This window comes from Lithobates pipiens, unplaced genomic scaffold (genome assembly GCF_037356315.1).
Source record: "Lithobates pipiens isolate NorthernLeopardFrog02 unplaced genomic scaffold, aLitPip1_a1.2 Scaffold_13, whole genome shotgun sequence".
NCBI classification, from domain to species: domain Eukaryota; kingdom Metazoa; phylum Chordata; class Amphibia; order Anura; family Ranidae; genus Lithobates; species Lithobates pipiens.
The window spans coordinates 31,755,783-31,772,116 of record NW_027507718.1 but is presented as its reverse complement, the minus strand read 5'-3'; the positions used below and the strand labels follow the sequence as shown (position 1 = coordinate 31,772,116).

The 16,334-nt window shown below is 43.4% G+C and overlaps 1 protein-coding gene across 1 annotated transcript in view; it reads left to right on the top strand.

The window, feature by feature from the left end:
- Window positions 1–4,016: 4,016 nt before the first annotated feature.
- The window catches only part of SMC5 (structural maintenance of chromosomes 5), a 133,656-nt gene continuing 121,338 nt past the window's right edge, over window positions 4,017–16,334 (top strand). Inside the window, exons 1-3 of the mRNA XM_077474956.1 lie at window positions 4,017–4,208; window positions 11,220–11,361; window positions 15,586–15,638. Coding sequence (XP_077331082.1) covers window positions 4,090–4,208; window positions 11,220–11,361; window positions 15,586–15,638 — 314 coding nt within the window. The 5' untranslated portion in view covers window positions 4,017–4,089. The remainder of the gene's footprint in view (window positions 4,209–11,219; window positions 11,362–15,585; window positions 15,639–16,334) is intronic.

Below are 16,334 nucleotides of genomic sequence, written 5' to 3'. Positions count from 1 at the left end.
CGCAGACCCATTGGCCAGATAGTCGAGAGGACCACCGGGCTGCAAACTCCTGACGGCAACCCCGCACCCGTGACATGGGTGGGGGCAAACCTTCATGCTGTAGCACTTTTGTTCGCAGGCTTGCGGTTCCAGAGACGTTTTTGTCCTTCTGTGGTCGTCCTGTCGGGCTGGGGACGTTTAGCCGAAGCTCCGGGCGGACGAAAAATCCGTTTGTAAGCGGAAAAAGAGGGCCCGTGCCTACGGCGTGGCTCCTTAGCCTTCCTGGCCTGTGGGAGTAGGGTACTCTTACCACCAGTGGCATTTTTAATAATGTCATCCAACGAGGCTCCGACAAGCCAGTCACCAAGGAAGGAAAGATCCATCAGGGCTTTCTTAGATGCCTGGTCAGCAGACCAGCATTTTAACCAAATCAGGCGCCTCAGCACTATTGCTGACACTGAAGCCCTGGATAACAGAGGAAGAGTCAAACGTACTTAAGGCCTTGGTCTGCTAGTTCCACACAGACAGGAGAAGCCTGTTGCTCTCCCAATTCACAGTTCAACAGTTTTGCCCACTCAGTGTCTGAGACACAAGTGCGGATGCCAGTACTGGTTGCACGGCGGACCCCACCACCGAAAACAAGGAACGAGCCACTGCCTCGGCCTTCCTGTCCGTTGGATCCTTAAATGCAGGAGTCCCCTCTACCGGGATCGTAGTTACTTTATTTAACTTGGATACTGGGGGATCCACGACCGGAGGAGCCGACCACTTCTTGAGAAGGCTCTCCTCAAAAGGGTAATGCACCGCCATGGATTTGGGGACCGAAAAGGTCCGTTGTGGAAGACTCAATTCCCTGTAAATTAACTTGTCAAAATAAGTCAGATACAGGAACACCTTAGGTGAACGTGCTGGCTTGCGGGACCCAAAGGGGACCGCTACATCAGCAGAGGGATCTGCTGGCTCCTGAATCTTCAGGGTATCACGCACAGCTGTGATAAGTGCTCCAACAAGCGCTTTGTCTAGCACGGACGGGGACTCATCCTCACTGTCCAAACAGTCCTGGTCAGTGTCATCTGACAAGACAGAGCAGGGGTCACCAGCCTCAGCAGGACCCGAGTCTGCGTCAGAGCTCTCCCCAGAGGACGGGGGGGGGGGGGGCAGGGGCTGCCTTTTTGCACCCTTTTGCCCACGTGCTGCCTCCATCTTGGCAACGAACGAATTGAGGACTGCCGTCAGGGTGTCCAGGGGCACTGCCCAGTCCGCAGGCGACCAGGTTGCAATTGCCTGGATTTCGGGGGAAGAAACACCAGTTTCTGAAGCCATGCTGACCCTACCCTGTCTGCCACCCGAAGGGGGACTTAGGACAGTGACAGTCCCACCCTCCTTACTGCTGCTGGCTGAGGGGCTCTTTCCCACAGGACTCACCACCCTGAGGGGTTCTGTGCTATCCAGCAGGTAGTGCCTGTAGTCCCTGTTGGCTCCCAGATGCAGAGGAAACAGTGCTGTGTCGGTGGAAGCAGCTGAAAATGGCGCTAAAACCGCTCTAAAGTGTGCTCAGGCTTCAAGAAAATGGCCGCCCAGCTTCCAGCACAAGGACATAAAACACAGGGAAAATGACTGAGCGCACAGGAGCACATTACTGCCACTAGAGAACACCAAAAAAAAGTGTTCAGGCTTAAAGAAAATGGCCGCCAGTGTCCTGTATTGGAACAATAACCAGGAAAAATGGCCGCTGAAGCCCAGGAGAGCATGCTGCCCTTACCCACACCTAAAATGGCTGACGAATGCAGATCCATGAGGTACAGGGAGAAAACAATGGCAGTGAGCGCAGCGCAGGAAACCAGCATGGCCTCACAGACACCTTCCAGGGGCATGCAGAACAGGACCCACGACACAGCTAGCCAGCGCAACCCCCCCAGGTGGCAGCCCCTGCATAGACACACACTGCTCAGCAGCATCCCCAAGTGGAAGGGGGGGAGGAAGAGGGGGACAGGGGGAGAAGAGAGGGAGGTGAGGGACCCCCGAATTGACCTCCCAGGGAATGCCCAACTGCTTAGCCCTGCCGAGGCAGGGAGAACTGTATTTACCAGTCCTGAAGAGCTGGGGGACATTCCATCACAGACCCACTCACTGATCAGTACAGGGTGGCTGTTGGCCCAGCATACTGTGACACAGACATCAGTAGCCCGGTCATATGTATGCCCCGGAGCATAAAAGCTTACGACCACCTCTGGAGCTGAGGTTTCGTCGTGGCCTGCCTAGCGCGTAGCTGCAGCCTGCACACGCTCGATGACTGGACTGGGAAGACTACAAGGATGAGTATCTAGCCTGTCACACAGCCAGCTGTTGATAGCAGATCACAGGATCAATCATCTTGCACAAAAAGTCACGCTTCTGCAGAAAAAAGCATGGACCGATGAGCCCGCAGGGTTCCTAGGTCCTTCACTAGGCAAAATAAAACTGATGACTGCATGGCAGGCTGGAGAGTTGTTGCCCAAGGGACCACCCCCTGGGCGGAACTAAAGAGTTCTGAGTTACATAACAAGTAATGCCTAGTATTCTCCTAGTGGTGGGCATAACAACCCAATGGCTAAGAGAGGAGCTATGTTGGTTGGTGAATATAAGAGAAATCATGTTTTCATAGTTGCAAACAGGTAATTCTTCTCCTTTACTGATGTATGCTTATGAGCCTGCACTGATGGGCACTGCTCTGATAATCAGGGTACAGGTCCCTTTTGGGGAAGCCGGTTATAGGCTCTCTTCTCATCATGCTGTCAGTATGAGGAAAGGAGTGCTGATAACTGGCTTCTGTTGACATTAGACACAGCTAATCATGTGGTAAAGAGCCGCTAATTGGTTCTTTACCTCAATATGGTAAAGAGTCAATGAACAAGAGAGAGAGGTGTCCGCTGGACGCTGCGATCACAGGCCATGCCCCACAAGAGGAGCGTGGTGGATGCGATGACGGCATCCAAGAACTATACAACCGTGCTGTAGGTGTAATTCAGTTATAGTGCAGTCAGCAAGTGGTAATCAGCACTCCCATTAGGATCTGTGTTCAACACGTTGAATGGTAAGGGTGCTTTCTCTCTGCAGTCATGGCCTCGTTGGCGGTAAAGCGCTGCTCATTTTACCAGTGCTTTACCTTCATTTTAGCATCGCTTTTAACCCCTGCTAGTGGCAGAAGGGTTAAAACCCACCCATGTTGCAGTGCTTCTGAAGCAATGCCCACTCAGTTAAATGGGCAGTGTATACAGCCCTCCCACACCACCTCAAATATGCTGCTTGCAGGACTTGTTTTTTTCCTGTCCTGCAAGCGTACTGCCCCAGTGTTGGTAACTCGTGTTTAGTTTACAGGCTTTTTTTTTTCATTTTTCGCCATTTTGAAAAAAAAAAAAAAATATTAAAATGTATTTTTTTTGCAAATGCTTCTAAACGTAAACACGGCAAAATGGACATTTTAAACACGGGTTACTATCTGTCAAGTTAAATTGTTCAGGAGAGGTTGTAAAAACGTCCAGTGTACATGAAGCCTAACACAAGCTGAAACCCGCCTTACATGGGCTCTCTGGTACAGTGTCTGGTGCTTGCCTCCAATCTATCTAAAGCTAAAAAAAAAAAAATTTAATTATTTGAATAGTCTCTATTGAAAGCTTCCACCTCAGTTTATGCAACTGTCCTCCTTCATTCACAACAGCAGCACACTCCCCTAAGAATTAGCTGCCCCAGAAGGTTGAGAAGCAGCTGAATCAACCACCACAGAGCTCCAATCTCTCCCGCCTCAGTCAATTCCGCGCGCTCAGGGTAACCAATCCCAGGTGAAGACTTTTAATCTCGCGAGAACACTCATTCTCCGGGATTCCTTTCAGCGCTTCTTTAGACTATTCATTATGCGATCTTGTCTTGTTTTGTTTTAGACATTGACTGGCACAGGACTTCTTCGCTGATACAACTATCTGCAAATTGCATGCAGGCGAAAGCTTTTGTTGTCCGGAGGAATTAGTTGCCCTCATTTAAAATGGCCGCGCCTGTAGAATGACGGCAAGTGACGTAGCAGGAAGCGGTGGGGAGTGAAAACACTAGGTACAGAATTGCTGGCAGAGGGTTGTGATGGCGACCCAGCTGGGCAAAAGGAAATCCGATGGCACGAGACTGGGGATAGGGCGGCCGGATGAGAGCAGCCATCATGTGGAGGGAGCCATCGTCAGGATCAAGATGGAAAACTTTCTGTATGTGTCTGGGTATTGTACGGTGACAGCTTACTGATGGCTTCCATGAATGACACAGCTCTCCATGTACTGCTCTAACCACTCTACATCATTCTTATTAAAGGGGAGCTCCAGACAACACGCAGTGACCATACACTATACAATCCCAGCTATGAAGTGGGAGGCTTTCCCTGGTTTGGTACTAATGCAATGGATTGCTTGGGTTTGTCCTCATAGTGTAAAGCTTCACCATACATATTACAATCAACTTGAGTTACCAATCCTATGTAATACGAGGACCTACCTGATCTATTCAATCAACTTGTATCCATTCACACTTTCTTTTATACCACATAGTTGTTGTCAGTAGATCTAAAGGAGATTGTACAAGCTGATTGTAATGTGTGGTGGGCTGTAACCTGTTTCTGCTTCTGTAACACGTGTGCTGGCAAAAGGGTGAGCTTTACTGCCAATACGCCACATATACGTGGCCGATGTTTCCGTGCTGAGAGCGCGTTTACCTCTGCCAGCCCTCCGGTCATCGCCAATAATCGTTAGTCAGCGAGCTCCCAGTCATATGACCAATGTGATAGCTAATCGCAGTAGTCGCATGATCCTTCCCACCCCCCAGGGATTTGAAACCTTTTGGGCCAGTTGCACACGGATGTAATCATTTACTGATGTTTATATTCAGGATCATGTTGACAGAAAGATTCTGATTAAAATGTTCTGTAAGGACTTTGGGTAAACACAAGTGTGCGTAAACACTCTTCAAATTCTCCATTGCCAGTGTTGCAGTGCTTGTATAAACACATAAACATGTGTATTGACGTGGTAACACGCATATATGAATGCACTTACACGTAAAATGTTCTATTTTCATTTTATGGCTCAGTACTTCAGCTGTGTGCTTTGTCTCCTAGGTCAGCCTTTTTCAACCAGGATGCTATCTGGGTTCTTCAGGGGTGCCTTGCCGAATGCTACAGCTGCATGATTTTTTTTTTTTGCTTAGAATAAAGATCACAATTCTCGTGGCTTAACATCATCTTACACATTATTCAAAAAATTTGGGGTAACTTTACTGTTTAGTTTTTTTTTAAAGTTCATTAAAGTGTATTTTTGTTTAAAAAAAAAAACAACTGTGTTTGAAAGACCGCTGCGCAAATGCAGTGGAACATAAAATATTGCAACAACCGCCATTTTATTCGCTAAGGTCTCTACTAATATATAAATATATAATTTATATTAGAGCTGCACAATTAATTGTTAAAAAATCGTGATCTCGATTCAACCCCCCTGACAATCTCTATTGCAGAGTTTGCCGATTCTTTCATACAAGTGAAGAGACTTATCTGCTCACTTAGCTGTCAAAAGAAAATATCCAGGCAGTCTGCCAAGTTTTTAACATGAAACATTGTAACTAACTTCCTTCTTAGGTCAAAGGGATAAACTTCTGTGTAAAGAAAAAAAATCCAGGCAGTCTGCCAAGTTTTTAATAACAATGCAGTAGAGCTGCACGATTCTGGCCAAAATGAGAATCACAATTTTTTTTTTTGCTTAGAATAAAAGTATCACGATTCTCTTAAGATTTACGCAACGTAAAATCTTTCATATTATACCAAAAAAAAAAAAAAATTGGGTAACTTGTTGTTTTATTTTATTTTTTTAATTCATTAAAGTAATTTATTATTTTTTTTAAATTGCATTTGAAAGACCGCTGCGCAAATACAGTGTGACATAAAATATTGCAACAACCACCATTTTATTCTCTAGGGTGTCTACTTATATATATTTTTTGTGTTTGGGGGTTCCAAGTAATTTTCTAGCAAAAAAATAAAAAAAAGATTTTACCTTGAAACCAACAAATGTCAGAAAAAGGTTTAGTGTTTCAACTTTTTTAATTTACAAAGTCTATTCCATTGACAAATTGTTACAATGTTTATACTGAAGTTCAACTGATAAAGAATGTTTTGATTCTTGGCAGACTGCCCAGTTTTTCTCTTCCTTTCTTTTGAGGGCTGTGGCTTCAGAAGAGCAGAGAGAATTCTTTGCATAGAAAGAATTGTGAAACACTTTATTCAAGATCACAATAATCTGCAATGCAGGAAGTTTAACCACTTAAAGTCTAAATTTTTTCCTGACACTTGAAATTAAAATTGTTTTTTTTTTTTTTTGCTAGAAAATTACTTGGAACCCCCAAACATATATATATATATATATATATATATATATATATATATATATATATAAATTAGCAGAGACTCTAGGGATACAATGTCAATTTCTGCAATATTTTATGTCACACTGCATTTGGGAAAAAATACACTTTCATTAATAATAAAAAAAAAAGAAACAGTAAAGTTAGCCCAATTTTGTTTTAATGTGAAAGATGTTACACCGTGAGAATCGTGATCTACCTTCTAAGCAAAAAAAATAGTGATTCTCATTTTAACCAGAATCATGCAGCAAATATAGTGCCAAAAAAGGATTAGTCTTTAAGTAGTTAAACTGACCTCATTACAGACCATAGCTCATTCCTTTGATCTAAAACACAGTGGCCAGGTTTTACGTATTACCTTGGGGAGATGCGGACTACAATACTGCAGTCACTGAGCAACAAATGATATCACCTGTGATGTATTTCAGTTGTCTTGCAAACCTGGCCTGTTAGTGGGCCCTGAGGACAGGGTTGAGGACCACTGATCTAAAAGAACTAAATGTTACAATGTTTCTCTTTAACGCTCTTGTGAGAAACTTGGCAGGTTATTTTTTTTGATAGCTGTCAGCTTGAGCAGAGAACTCTCTGCACTGAATCAAAGCCAAAAGTTTTCATTGTGCAACATTACAACCTTGGGCACTGGGCTGGTCAGCCACCAGCATCCTAACTGCTGACATCATTGGTTACATAGGGTACCTCCACAGACTCCTTGTTTGACCCCCACTTCCCCTCTCTATCAGCACTGGGGTCTGGTTAGATGTGTGAGGGAGTAAAAAAAAATGAGGGAGACATGCTAGAATACTTGTGGACACCAGTGTGGAAAAGTGCATTTGCTTTGAAAGAATAAAGCCTAGTCAAGAATCATCGCAATTTTTTTTTTTTTTTTTTTTTCCCCGTTGCAATCTTGAATTTTTTTTTTGCGATTCTGTCTATTCGAATTCTCTCTGCTCTTCTGAAGCCACAGCAGTCAAAAGAAAGAAAGACAAAATCCAGGCACTCTGCCAAGAATCACAACATTCTTTAGCAGTGAAATTAAAGTGGTGTTGCCACCAAAAAATAAAAAGTTGCTTAAAATTCTATAAAAAAAAATAAAAAAAAATAGGCAAAAAAAAAAAATGTTTTTACTCACCTCTAAATACCTGTTGCTAGGGGGTCCCTCGTAGTCTGCCTTCATCCTTTCCCTGGCTGGTGACATCACTCACCTCGCGCCACACATTCACCTGGGACCTGTCACGTATCCCAGGTGACTGTACGGCATATCACGGCGCCCTGCGCCACTCACGCATGCGCAGTGGATGCCGGCTGTGAAGCCACAGCCGGGTGCCCACAGTACGCATGATGGTGCCTCGAGCGCAGCGGGAAACGAGGGGGGGCTTCGTTCCCCCGCATCGCTGGACCCTGGGACAGGTAAGTGTCCTATTATTAAAAGTCAGCAGCTGCAGTATTTGTAGCTGCTGACTTAAAATTTTTTTTTTTTTTTTAGGGGGTACCCCACTTTAACTAGAAACATTGTAACAATTTGTCAATGGAATAGACTAGGTGTGTAAGTTAGGGAAGTTTAACCACTTAAACACTAAACCTTTTTCTGAAATTTGTTGGTTTCAAGTTAAAATATTATTTTTTTGCTAGAAAACTACTTAGAATCCCCAAACATTCTATATATATATATTTTTTAGTAGACACCCTAGAGAATACAATGGTGGTGGTTGCAATATTTTATGTCACATTGTATTTGCACAGCGGTCTTTCAAATGCAATTTTTTTGGAAAAAATTACTTAAAAAACAAAAACAAAAAAAAAACGAATCAGTAAAGTTAGCCCAATGTTTTTGTATAATGTGAAAGATTTTCCGTCGCTAGAATCGTGATCTTTTTATGCTAAGCAAAAAAAATTGTGATTCTCATTTTGGCCAGAATTGTGCATCTCTACCTAGTACACACTAATAGTGTTTAGTTTTCTTTTCTAAAACTAAACTGAATGATACAGTGTTAGTACAGCGATCTCCCCTGCTGTGGTCTGATAGAGGGACAGCCAATGGCTGAGAGTGCTGATCAGGAGCTGGCCGGTGTCTGTCGGACTGGCTGACATACACACTGCAATATGTAAAACTATTATTTGAATTTTTTACATTTTTGAAGGGGGATGCCTCAAGATTGTCCAGAATTTAAAGGGTGCCTTGACTGAAAAATGGTTGAGAAAAATTGACCTAGATATAAAAATGCTCCTGTGCTCAGATCAGTAAGGCTACACTCACACCTGCGACTTAGGCCAGTGTGAATTGCAGTGTCAAGAATATTCTGATTCCTGCTGCGGCTGGGTGCGGCCTCCTGCCCCGTTCACTATGATGACAGGGTGCCGACAGTCGTCTTTATTTGCAGCTCTCTACCAGCCACTGATTACCTGCAGTGATTGCTGCTGGGCGCTCTTTGTGTGTGTCCAGCAGCAATCGCTGCAAGTTATCGCTGGCTGTGTAGACAGCTGCAAATAGCTGTTACTAGGGCTGGGGAAAAAATTGAATCGAGTTGAGAGGTCAAATCGATTCAAATTTTCAGCAAATCGTTTTTTTTTTATTTATTTTTTTTATTATTTTTTTTTTATTTTCACCAGGATCGGCGCTGACCATCAAATAAAAAAACAAAACTTGATTTGATTCGTGAATCAAGTTTTGCAGATTTTTTTTTTTTTTTTTGGAGAAAATCGCCCAGCTCTAGCTGTGACCACCAGCAACCTGTGATTATAGTTTAGTATAGATTATTGCTCACAGGTGTAGCGGGGATTCCTGCCGCTGCAGTTCACACTGGCCTAAATCATGGGTGTGAATATAGCCTTAAAATTCTCCTGTGTGGAAGAGGCCTTAAAGTGGTTGTAAACCTCAGATAACAACAAAGCATATTCTTCTATAGTGTGTACTTGTCTCAATCGAGAGCATAAGTGTAATTTCTGTCTGCTGTCTCATTCTTCTGCTATCAGCATGACTCACTTGTGATGTGTGTTCCTGACACCAAGAGAAAAATGGTGACAGGGGCGGGACCTCCAGCTAAAAATAAAAGCTATTATGAAAAAAATAATAAATAAATTATATATAATGAATGAATGAAGCTATTTACCAGCTACCACACTCATCGTTGGGCAAAAGGTGCCAGATGATGCCCGCAATCACTTCCTTCTCTTCACTTTGGGAATGAAATGGGCAGGCAGTGAAAAACAGGCAGGGCTTTGAAGCTCCTTTAGGATTAGCATTATTGGATGGGTTGTAATTTCAACATCCACCACAAGATGGCGCCAGACTATGGAAAGACTTTAGAAGGCCACAAAGCCGCGGCTTCAATTACTGGCCGGCGCGGCCCGATGCAATCGCACGGCGGAGTTCGAGGTCCACACGGAGACAGGATACCCCAGCTGTGTTGCCCCAGGCGCCAGGACGCAAATTCTAGTCGCAAATGCGACCTGGCGCCCGGGGTTTGTCGAGCCCTGACCTGAGGCCAGTCACTTCACTGCATATATGTAAGGATTCACAACCACTTTAAGAATACTCTGGACGGGAAGGGGTTAAGGAGATTATCAGAAAATATAACGTGTATGGTGAGCTTTAAGATAATAATTTTAGATTGAGCAGTCAGATGGTATAGTATATGGCCAATTTAAGCTTAAAACTGGCCATACCTGGATTGAAATTAGGCCAGTTCAGCAGGGACCAGCTGAATTTTGGTCCATGTATGAGCTATCTTGTTGTATACAAGTCGATTTATCGACCGACTTGTGTACAACCAACCTGTCGGGAGGCATGTTGTCAGTCACATAGGGGTATGGGGACCGCTGCAACAGCTTTGTTCTAAGGTAAGTATGTGATGCATACTAGCTCATTATGTCTTTGTCCTGCCGGTTGTGTTTTTTTTTAATTTATTTTTTTACAACTTTAAACTGACTTTATTTGCAGACCAAAATTCATCCTTTTGATCTGTAAATGAATAAACAGAAGGACAGCTCAGAAGATACAGTGTTTCTTTTTAATCTGTCTCTTTCAGTGCTGAGCTGCTTTTTTTTTTTTTTTTGACAGCTGTGAGCAGGGGAACTGCTCTACACTTTTTACATGAATTGTGGAAATTCTGAATTAAGATTGTGTGGAAGGTCAAATTGAGATCGCAATCTTTTAACGATTAATCGTGCAGCTCTAAGTTAAAATGGAAGTAAACCCTTCCAAACAACTTTGACCTACAGGTAAGCCTAGATTAAGGCTTACCTGTAGGTCCAAGTAATATCTCCTAAACCTATATGGTTTAGGAGATATTTGCCCGAAAATGGGCACCGCTGTCTACGGCGCATGCGCCGTAGACAGCGGCGCGCAGGCGCACTAAATGCGGCAAGTCCAAGAATGGATTTGCCAAATTTGTCTACTCCCGTGCGCATGCGCGGGAGTGACGTCATCGCGGCTCCGGCGAATGGCAGCGTCGGAGCTCCGAGACGCGACTCCCGTGCGCATGCGCGGGAGTGACGTCATCGCGGCTTCTCCGCTGTCATTCATCGGAGCTGCGAGAGACGCCACAACCAAGATGGATGCGGCGGACTACAGGTGACAGCGGCGACTTCGCTGGCTCCTGTGTCAGGTAAGTGACACATAATGAGCTACTATGCGATGCATAGTAGTCCATTATGCTTTACCTTTGCAGGGAAAAAAAGAGGAAGTAAACCCATCAGGGTTTACTTCCTCTTTAACATAGTAATTTACAGTACCTTTTTTTTTTTTTTTTTTTTTTTTTTTTTTTTTTTTATAAAGATTTTTTGTATGGTGTAGTAATCTATTTTTTTTTTTGCAGCACATATGACTTGTGTGAGGTGTTTCCTGGCCCTCACTTAAATATGATTGTTGGTGCAAATGGAACAGGAAAGTCTAGCATCGTTTGTGCTATTTGTCTGGGATTGGCTGGAAAGACCTCCTTTATTGGCAGAGCTGATAAGGTAACATTAATTTGATTTACATGTAGATTTTATAAAAAATATATTGTATGAAGACCCTTCCACCTGGCCTGTTCCACTCTGGTATAGGGCTGCTATCATGAAAATATTTTATAGTGGTAATGTGGAATTCCAGTGTTTCCAGGGCAAAAACTCCTCCTACTCACTTGTTTTGTTTTATCCAGCTGTATTTACTAATGCAACTTATGACATCCAAGTGAAAGATATAACAGTAACAGAAAAAAAAAAATCAAGAATTGGAAAAAGGATCACCCCCTGATAGCAGTATTTTGTTGGACCACCTTTTGCTTTAATTACAACCTTTAGTCTGTTGGGATATGTCTCTACTAATTTTTCACTTCTAGACTTTGCAATATTTTCCCACTCTTCTTTGAGGAACTGCTCAAGTTCAGTTAAATTTGATGGTGACCATTTGTTGACTGCAGTCTTCAAGTCATTGTACAGATTTTCAATGGGGTTTAAGTCTGGGCTCTGACTAGGCTATACAAAAACATTCACCTTTTTCTCCTTCAACCACTGTGCGGTCATTTTTGCTGTGTGGTTTGGGTCATTGTCATGTTGGAAGGTAAACTTCCTTCCCATTGACGACTTTCTGGCAGAGGGCAGCAGATTTTCCGGAAGACTTTGATGGTATTTTTCACCATCCGTTTTTCTTCTATACTTAAAAGCGCTCCAGTCACTGCTTCAGAGAAACACCCCCATAACAGGATATACCCACCTCCATACTTTACTGTAGGAACGGGTTATTTGGATGGTGAGCTGTATTGGATTTCCACCAAACATATTATTTGGTGTTGAGGCCAAATAATTCAATTTTAACCTCATTTGACCACCTTAAACGCACCTTGAAGATTCTGAGGCCACATGGAACAATGTGTTCAGGTCAGATGAGACTATAACTGAATTATTTGGCCTCAACACCAAATTATATGTTGCATCGAGATAGGACTTGGGTATTATTTAGGTGGGCAAGGGGGCAAAGCAATAAGATAAAATTGCCTAGCCTTAAGGCTACTTTCACACTGAGGCGGTAGTAAAGTGCCGCTATTTTAAAAAAAGGGTTAAAACGGTTTGGCGCCGCTGCTCCATTGATTGGGCAGGGACGCTTTAGGAGCGGTGTATACACCGCTCCTACGGCGCTGCAAAGATGCGGCTTGCAGGACTTTTTTTAACATCCTGCAAGCGCACTGCTCCAGTGTGAAAGCACTCGGGCGCTATTTTTAGCGCTGTAGCGCCTGTTAAATGCCTCAGCGTGAAAGTAGCCTTACAACCGCTTTTAACCTTGCATCCCCCACAAGTCTGTGATCGTGCATCTATTTTTGCAAGCCATGGATTATTTTGTTGCTATCACTGTGGCCTGATTGGTCCCTGCTTTTATCCTATCCGGTTGCCAGATTGCTCACTGTACTATGTAGCGTCGGTGTGGACAAACCCACTTCCTGGCTGAAATAACTGCAATGGGAAGTTGTGTTGGTATACTGTGCTAGAGACAACGTTGTCCTATTTTAATGCAAACAATGGGTTTTTGTAGTGTATTGTTTTGTATATTCTTGATGGAGGACCTGTGTACGATTTCCCTTCTGTCTGCATGCAGGAGCTATTTGTATCTATTTCACACTGCAACACTGCCCTTGCAAAGACCTGTATTACAAAAACACAGGTCACTGCACATGGTGTGTAAAAACCCAAAATATCCTATGCAGTCAAATCTGGGCATTTTTTCCAATTTCCTTTTCATGCACATATGGTTTGAGCAAGACTTATCTCAGAGACAAATCACTGTTGGGTCTTGTGTGTTTTTTATTTTTTATTTTTTTTTTGTCTGTAAAATATATGAGAAGCCACCCTTTGAGTTGGCCTTAAATGAGTTGTTAAGGCAGAAGGTTTTTTTTTTTTTATCTTGATGCATTCTATGCATTAAGATAAAAAGCTTCTGTGTGCAGCAGCAGCCTCCCCAGCACCCCCCTAATACTTACCTGAGCCCCATCTCTCTCCAACAACATCCACGAGTCCCTTGGCCACCCAAGACTCTCCCTCATGATTGGCACAGCAGCTGCGCCATTGGCTCCCACGACTGTCAATCACAGGCTGCTTGCTGTGGGGGCACTTGACAGGAGGGAGGTGCCAGGACCCAAGAAGAGGAGGACCTGGGCTGCTCTGTGCACATCCACTGCAAAAGAGCAGGTAGGTATGAAATGTTTTGTTTTATTTTATTAAACAAATAATACTTTTATACTCACTTTAAGCAACCTTGATCTGGTCTGAAAAGAGCCTGTCATAAGTGCTAAACTACAAGTACTTGTATTACCACTGGGGCTCGTTTACACCAGCCCGCACGCATATTAACTGGTGTATGGGCAAAGATGTAACTAGAACCTTCAGGGTCCCTTGTGCAAAAATCATAAAAGGCCACCCTGACCCCCAGGGCCCAGTTGCAAGTGTGATCTTTGTGACTCTGGTAGTTCTGCTTCTGGTGTCAGTAGTTTACTTTTTTTTTATTTTTTTTTTATTTTTTTTACAATATTTTTGGGAGCCCCGTTGGGGGGTCTTGCTGAAATATCAGGGGTCTAAACAGACCTCTGATGTTTCACCTTTAAAACAGAGAAAAGACATTGATCACACAGCCCTCAATCTCTATCTCAGCAGCTTCAGCTGCACAGAATGAATGGACAGGACTAGCTCTGTATAGAGCTTCCTGTTCATTTACAAACTGAAGCATAGTACACAGTTTACTAGGCTTAGTTATAAATAGATAGTCAGTGATAGGTGCAAATCACTGACTCCATTCATTCAGACAAGGAAGGCAGGTAAATGACACATTTAGTGGCACCTTCCCCGCTCTCCATTCCTGAGGGCAGCAGAAAGAAACTTAATAGGAGGGACGGCAGACATGTAGAGGAAACTATCCCCTCTATTTTCCTCCTGCAGTTGCTGAATGCCTGTGGAGGAAGAAGAGGAGAAACGGGCATTCATCCCTCCTATCCAGGTGTACTGGAGGCCACCCAGGCCCCCTGGTGCATGTGGCTGAGTCGCAATTGGGATGTCTTTCATAGTTACATATAGTTACATAGTAGTAGGTGAGGTTGAAAAAAAGACACAAGTCCATCAAGTCCAACCTATTATTATGATTACCTTGTATATCCCTGTCTGTAGTGATCAGGCTGTGTGTTGAGTTATTTTGAGGGGACAGAAAATTTACACTGTTGTACAAGCTGTACACTCACTACTGTAGAAAAGTGTAATTTCTTCAGTGTTGTCACATGAAAAGATAGAATAAAATATTTACATAAATGTTAAGGGTGTACTCACTTTTGTGAGATACTGTATGTGCTTTGCTCAGATTTCCTGACTGAGGATTACAATCACTTAAAGGCCTTGTTTACATGGTCATATTTAAGCGTACACTCATGTGAGGGCTTATTTTTGCATGGGAACACAAGTGTTCTGTGCATTCATGGGCAGACCCTCCCTTTTATGTCATTTGGGATGCCGTGCTGCTCCCAATTTCAGATCCGTGTGGGTGTGTGTCAGTGCAAACTTCAAATGAATATGACTGCCTGCACAGGATGCAAAGATGTTCTGTGCAACTCTGCATGCAGGCAGTCGTATTCATGGCAAGTTTGCAAAAAACATTGTCCTCACACAGGTGTATGATTATATACGCCTGTGTGTAGTTAAGGTCCTTCTGCATTGTTTTTATCTGATGTGCCTTTTTGGCCAAGGAACGTTCTGGTGGTGTGAGAGGTAGCCGCCAAACCCCACACCATGCATTCTTATTGTTCCATGACATTGATGGGCAACCTTACCAGCAAATAAAATTGTGCAGAAGTCAGAAAGGTGTAAGTCCATGAGGCCGGTATGTGCAACACCTCTAGATACATGCCACAGGGGGGTCCTGTTACTCTCCCTAAACAAATCCTTTGGTTAGGTATATGTCTGCTACTATTGCTTATTTCTTCTGAAAATGCCGTGAGTCTATTATGTGGATCCAGTCCAAGTGTCTGTAACACTACTTAGGCACTGACCTTGACCTATTTATGCAGGACAATGGTTTTACTAATCTGGAATAGACAGGAAGATTTCAAATCTCAAAGTGTTGGAGACAGAGATAGCCAAGCTCGGTATGATACAGATATTATGGTAATTACCGTACATTTGATTTTAGGAACGAAAAACTCCCTAAGCTCTTTATTTTGTATTTTTCAGGTTGGCTTTTATGTGAAGCGTGGATGTCAAAAAGGCATGGTGGAGCTCGAATTGTAAGATTTTTAATAAATACATTTTGATGTGTGTTAATGCAGGGAACACATACAGTTGAAACTTACTTGACGCCTTTGAAGGGAACTTGTGAATAAATTTAATAGATAAATTACAGTGGCTGGGCAATAGTATCAGGAGCAGGTAGGACCTAATTTTGACGAGCTCCTGTGTTCTACCTTGGCTTATGGTACAATGAGTTCCACAGATGCAAATGTTTATCTTCATGCAAAACCATGTGCAACACCTTGGTACTGTTTCTGCCTTAGGCACTTTTTGTTTCAACCCAGGCTTTTCTTTTCATGTCCAAAGCTGCACATACACTACTTACATTTCTGCTGATCCCTGATTTTTAAGTACACTTTTGCTGAAGGAGTCTGAAGATTTTTGGCTGAACAGCACTTGTATCCATTTGGATGCAAGCACTGTTCAGATGTTCGGCAATCTATGGAGCAGTGGCTGCTGAATATATTAGCCTGCCAGGTGACTTCTCTATTCATGCTTCTTAGCGTGCATGAGTAGTCTATGGATTTCGCTCATTCTATCCTGTGGCTGTGTGGCCAGCTTGAAGCAGAGCATGATCCCCTTCCTTTTGGAGACTGGGCTGCAGGGCAGTAGTCCAACATGGATAACAACCCCAAACACACCTCCAAAATGACCACTGCCTTGCTAAAGAAGCAAAAAGGTGATGGACTGGC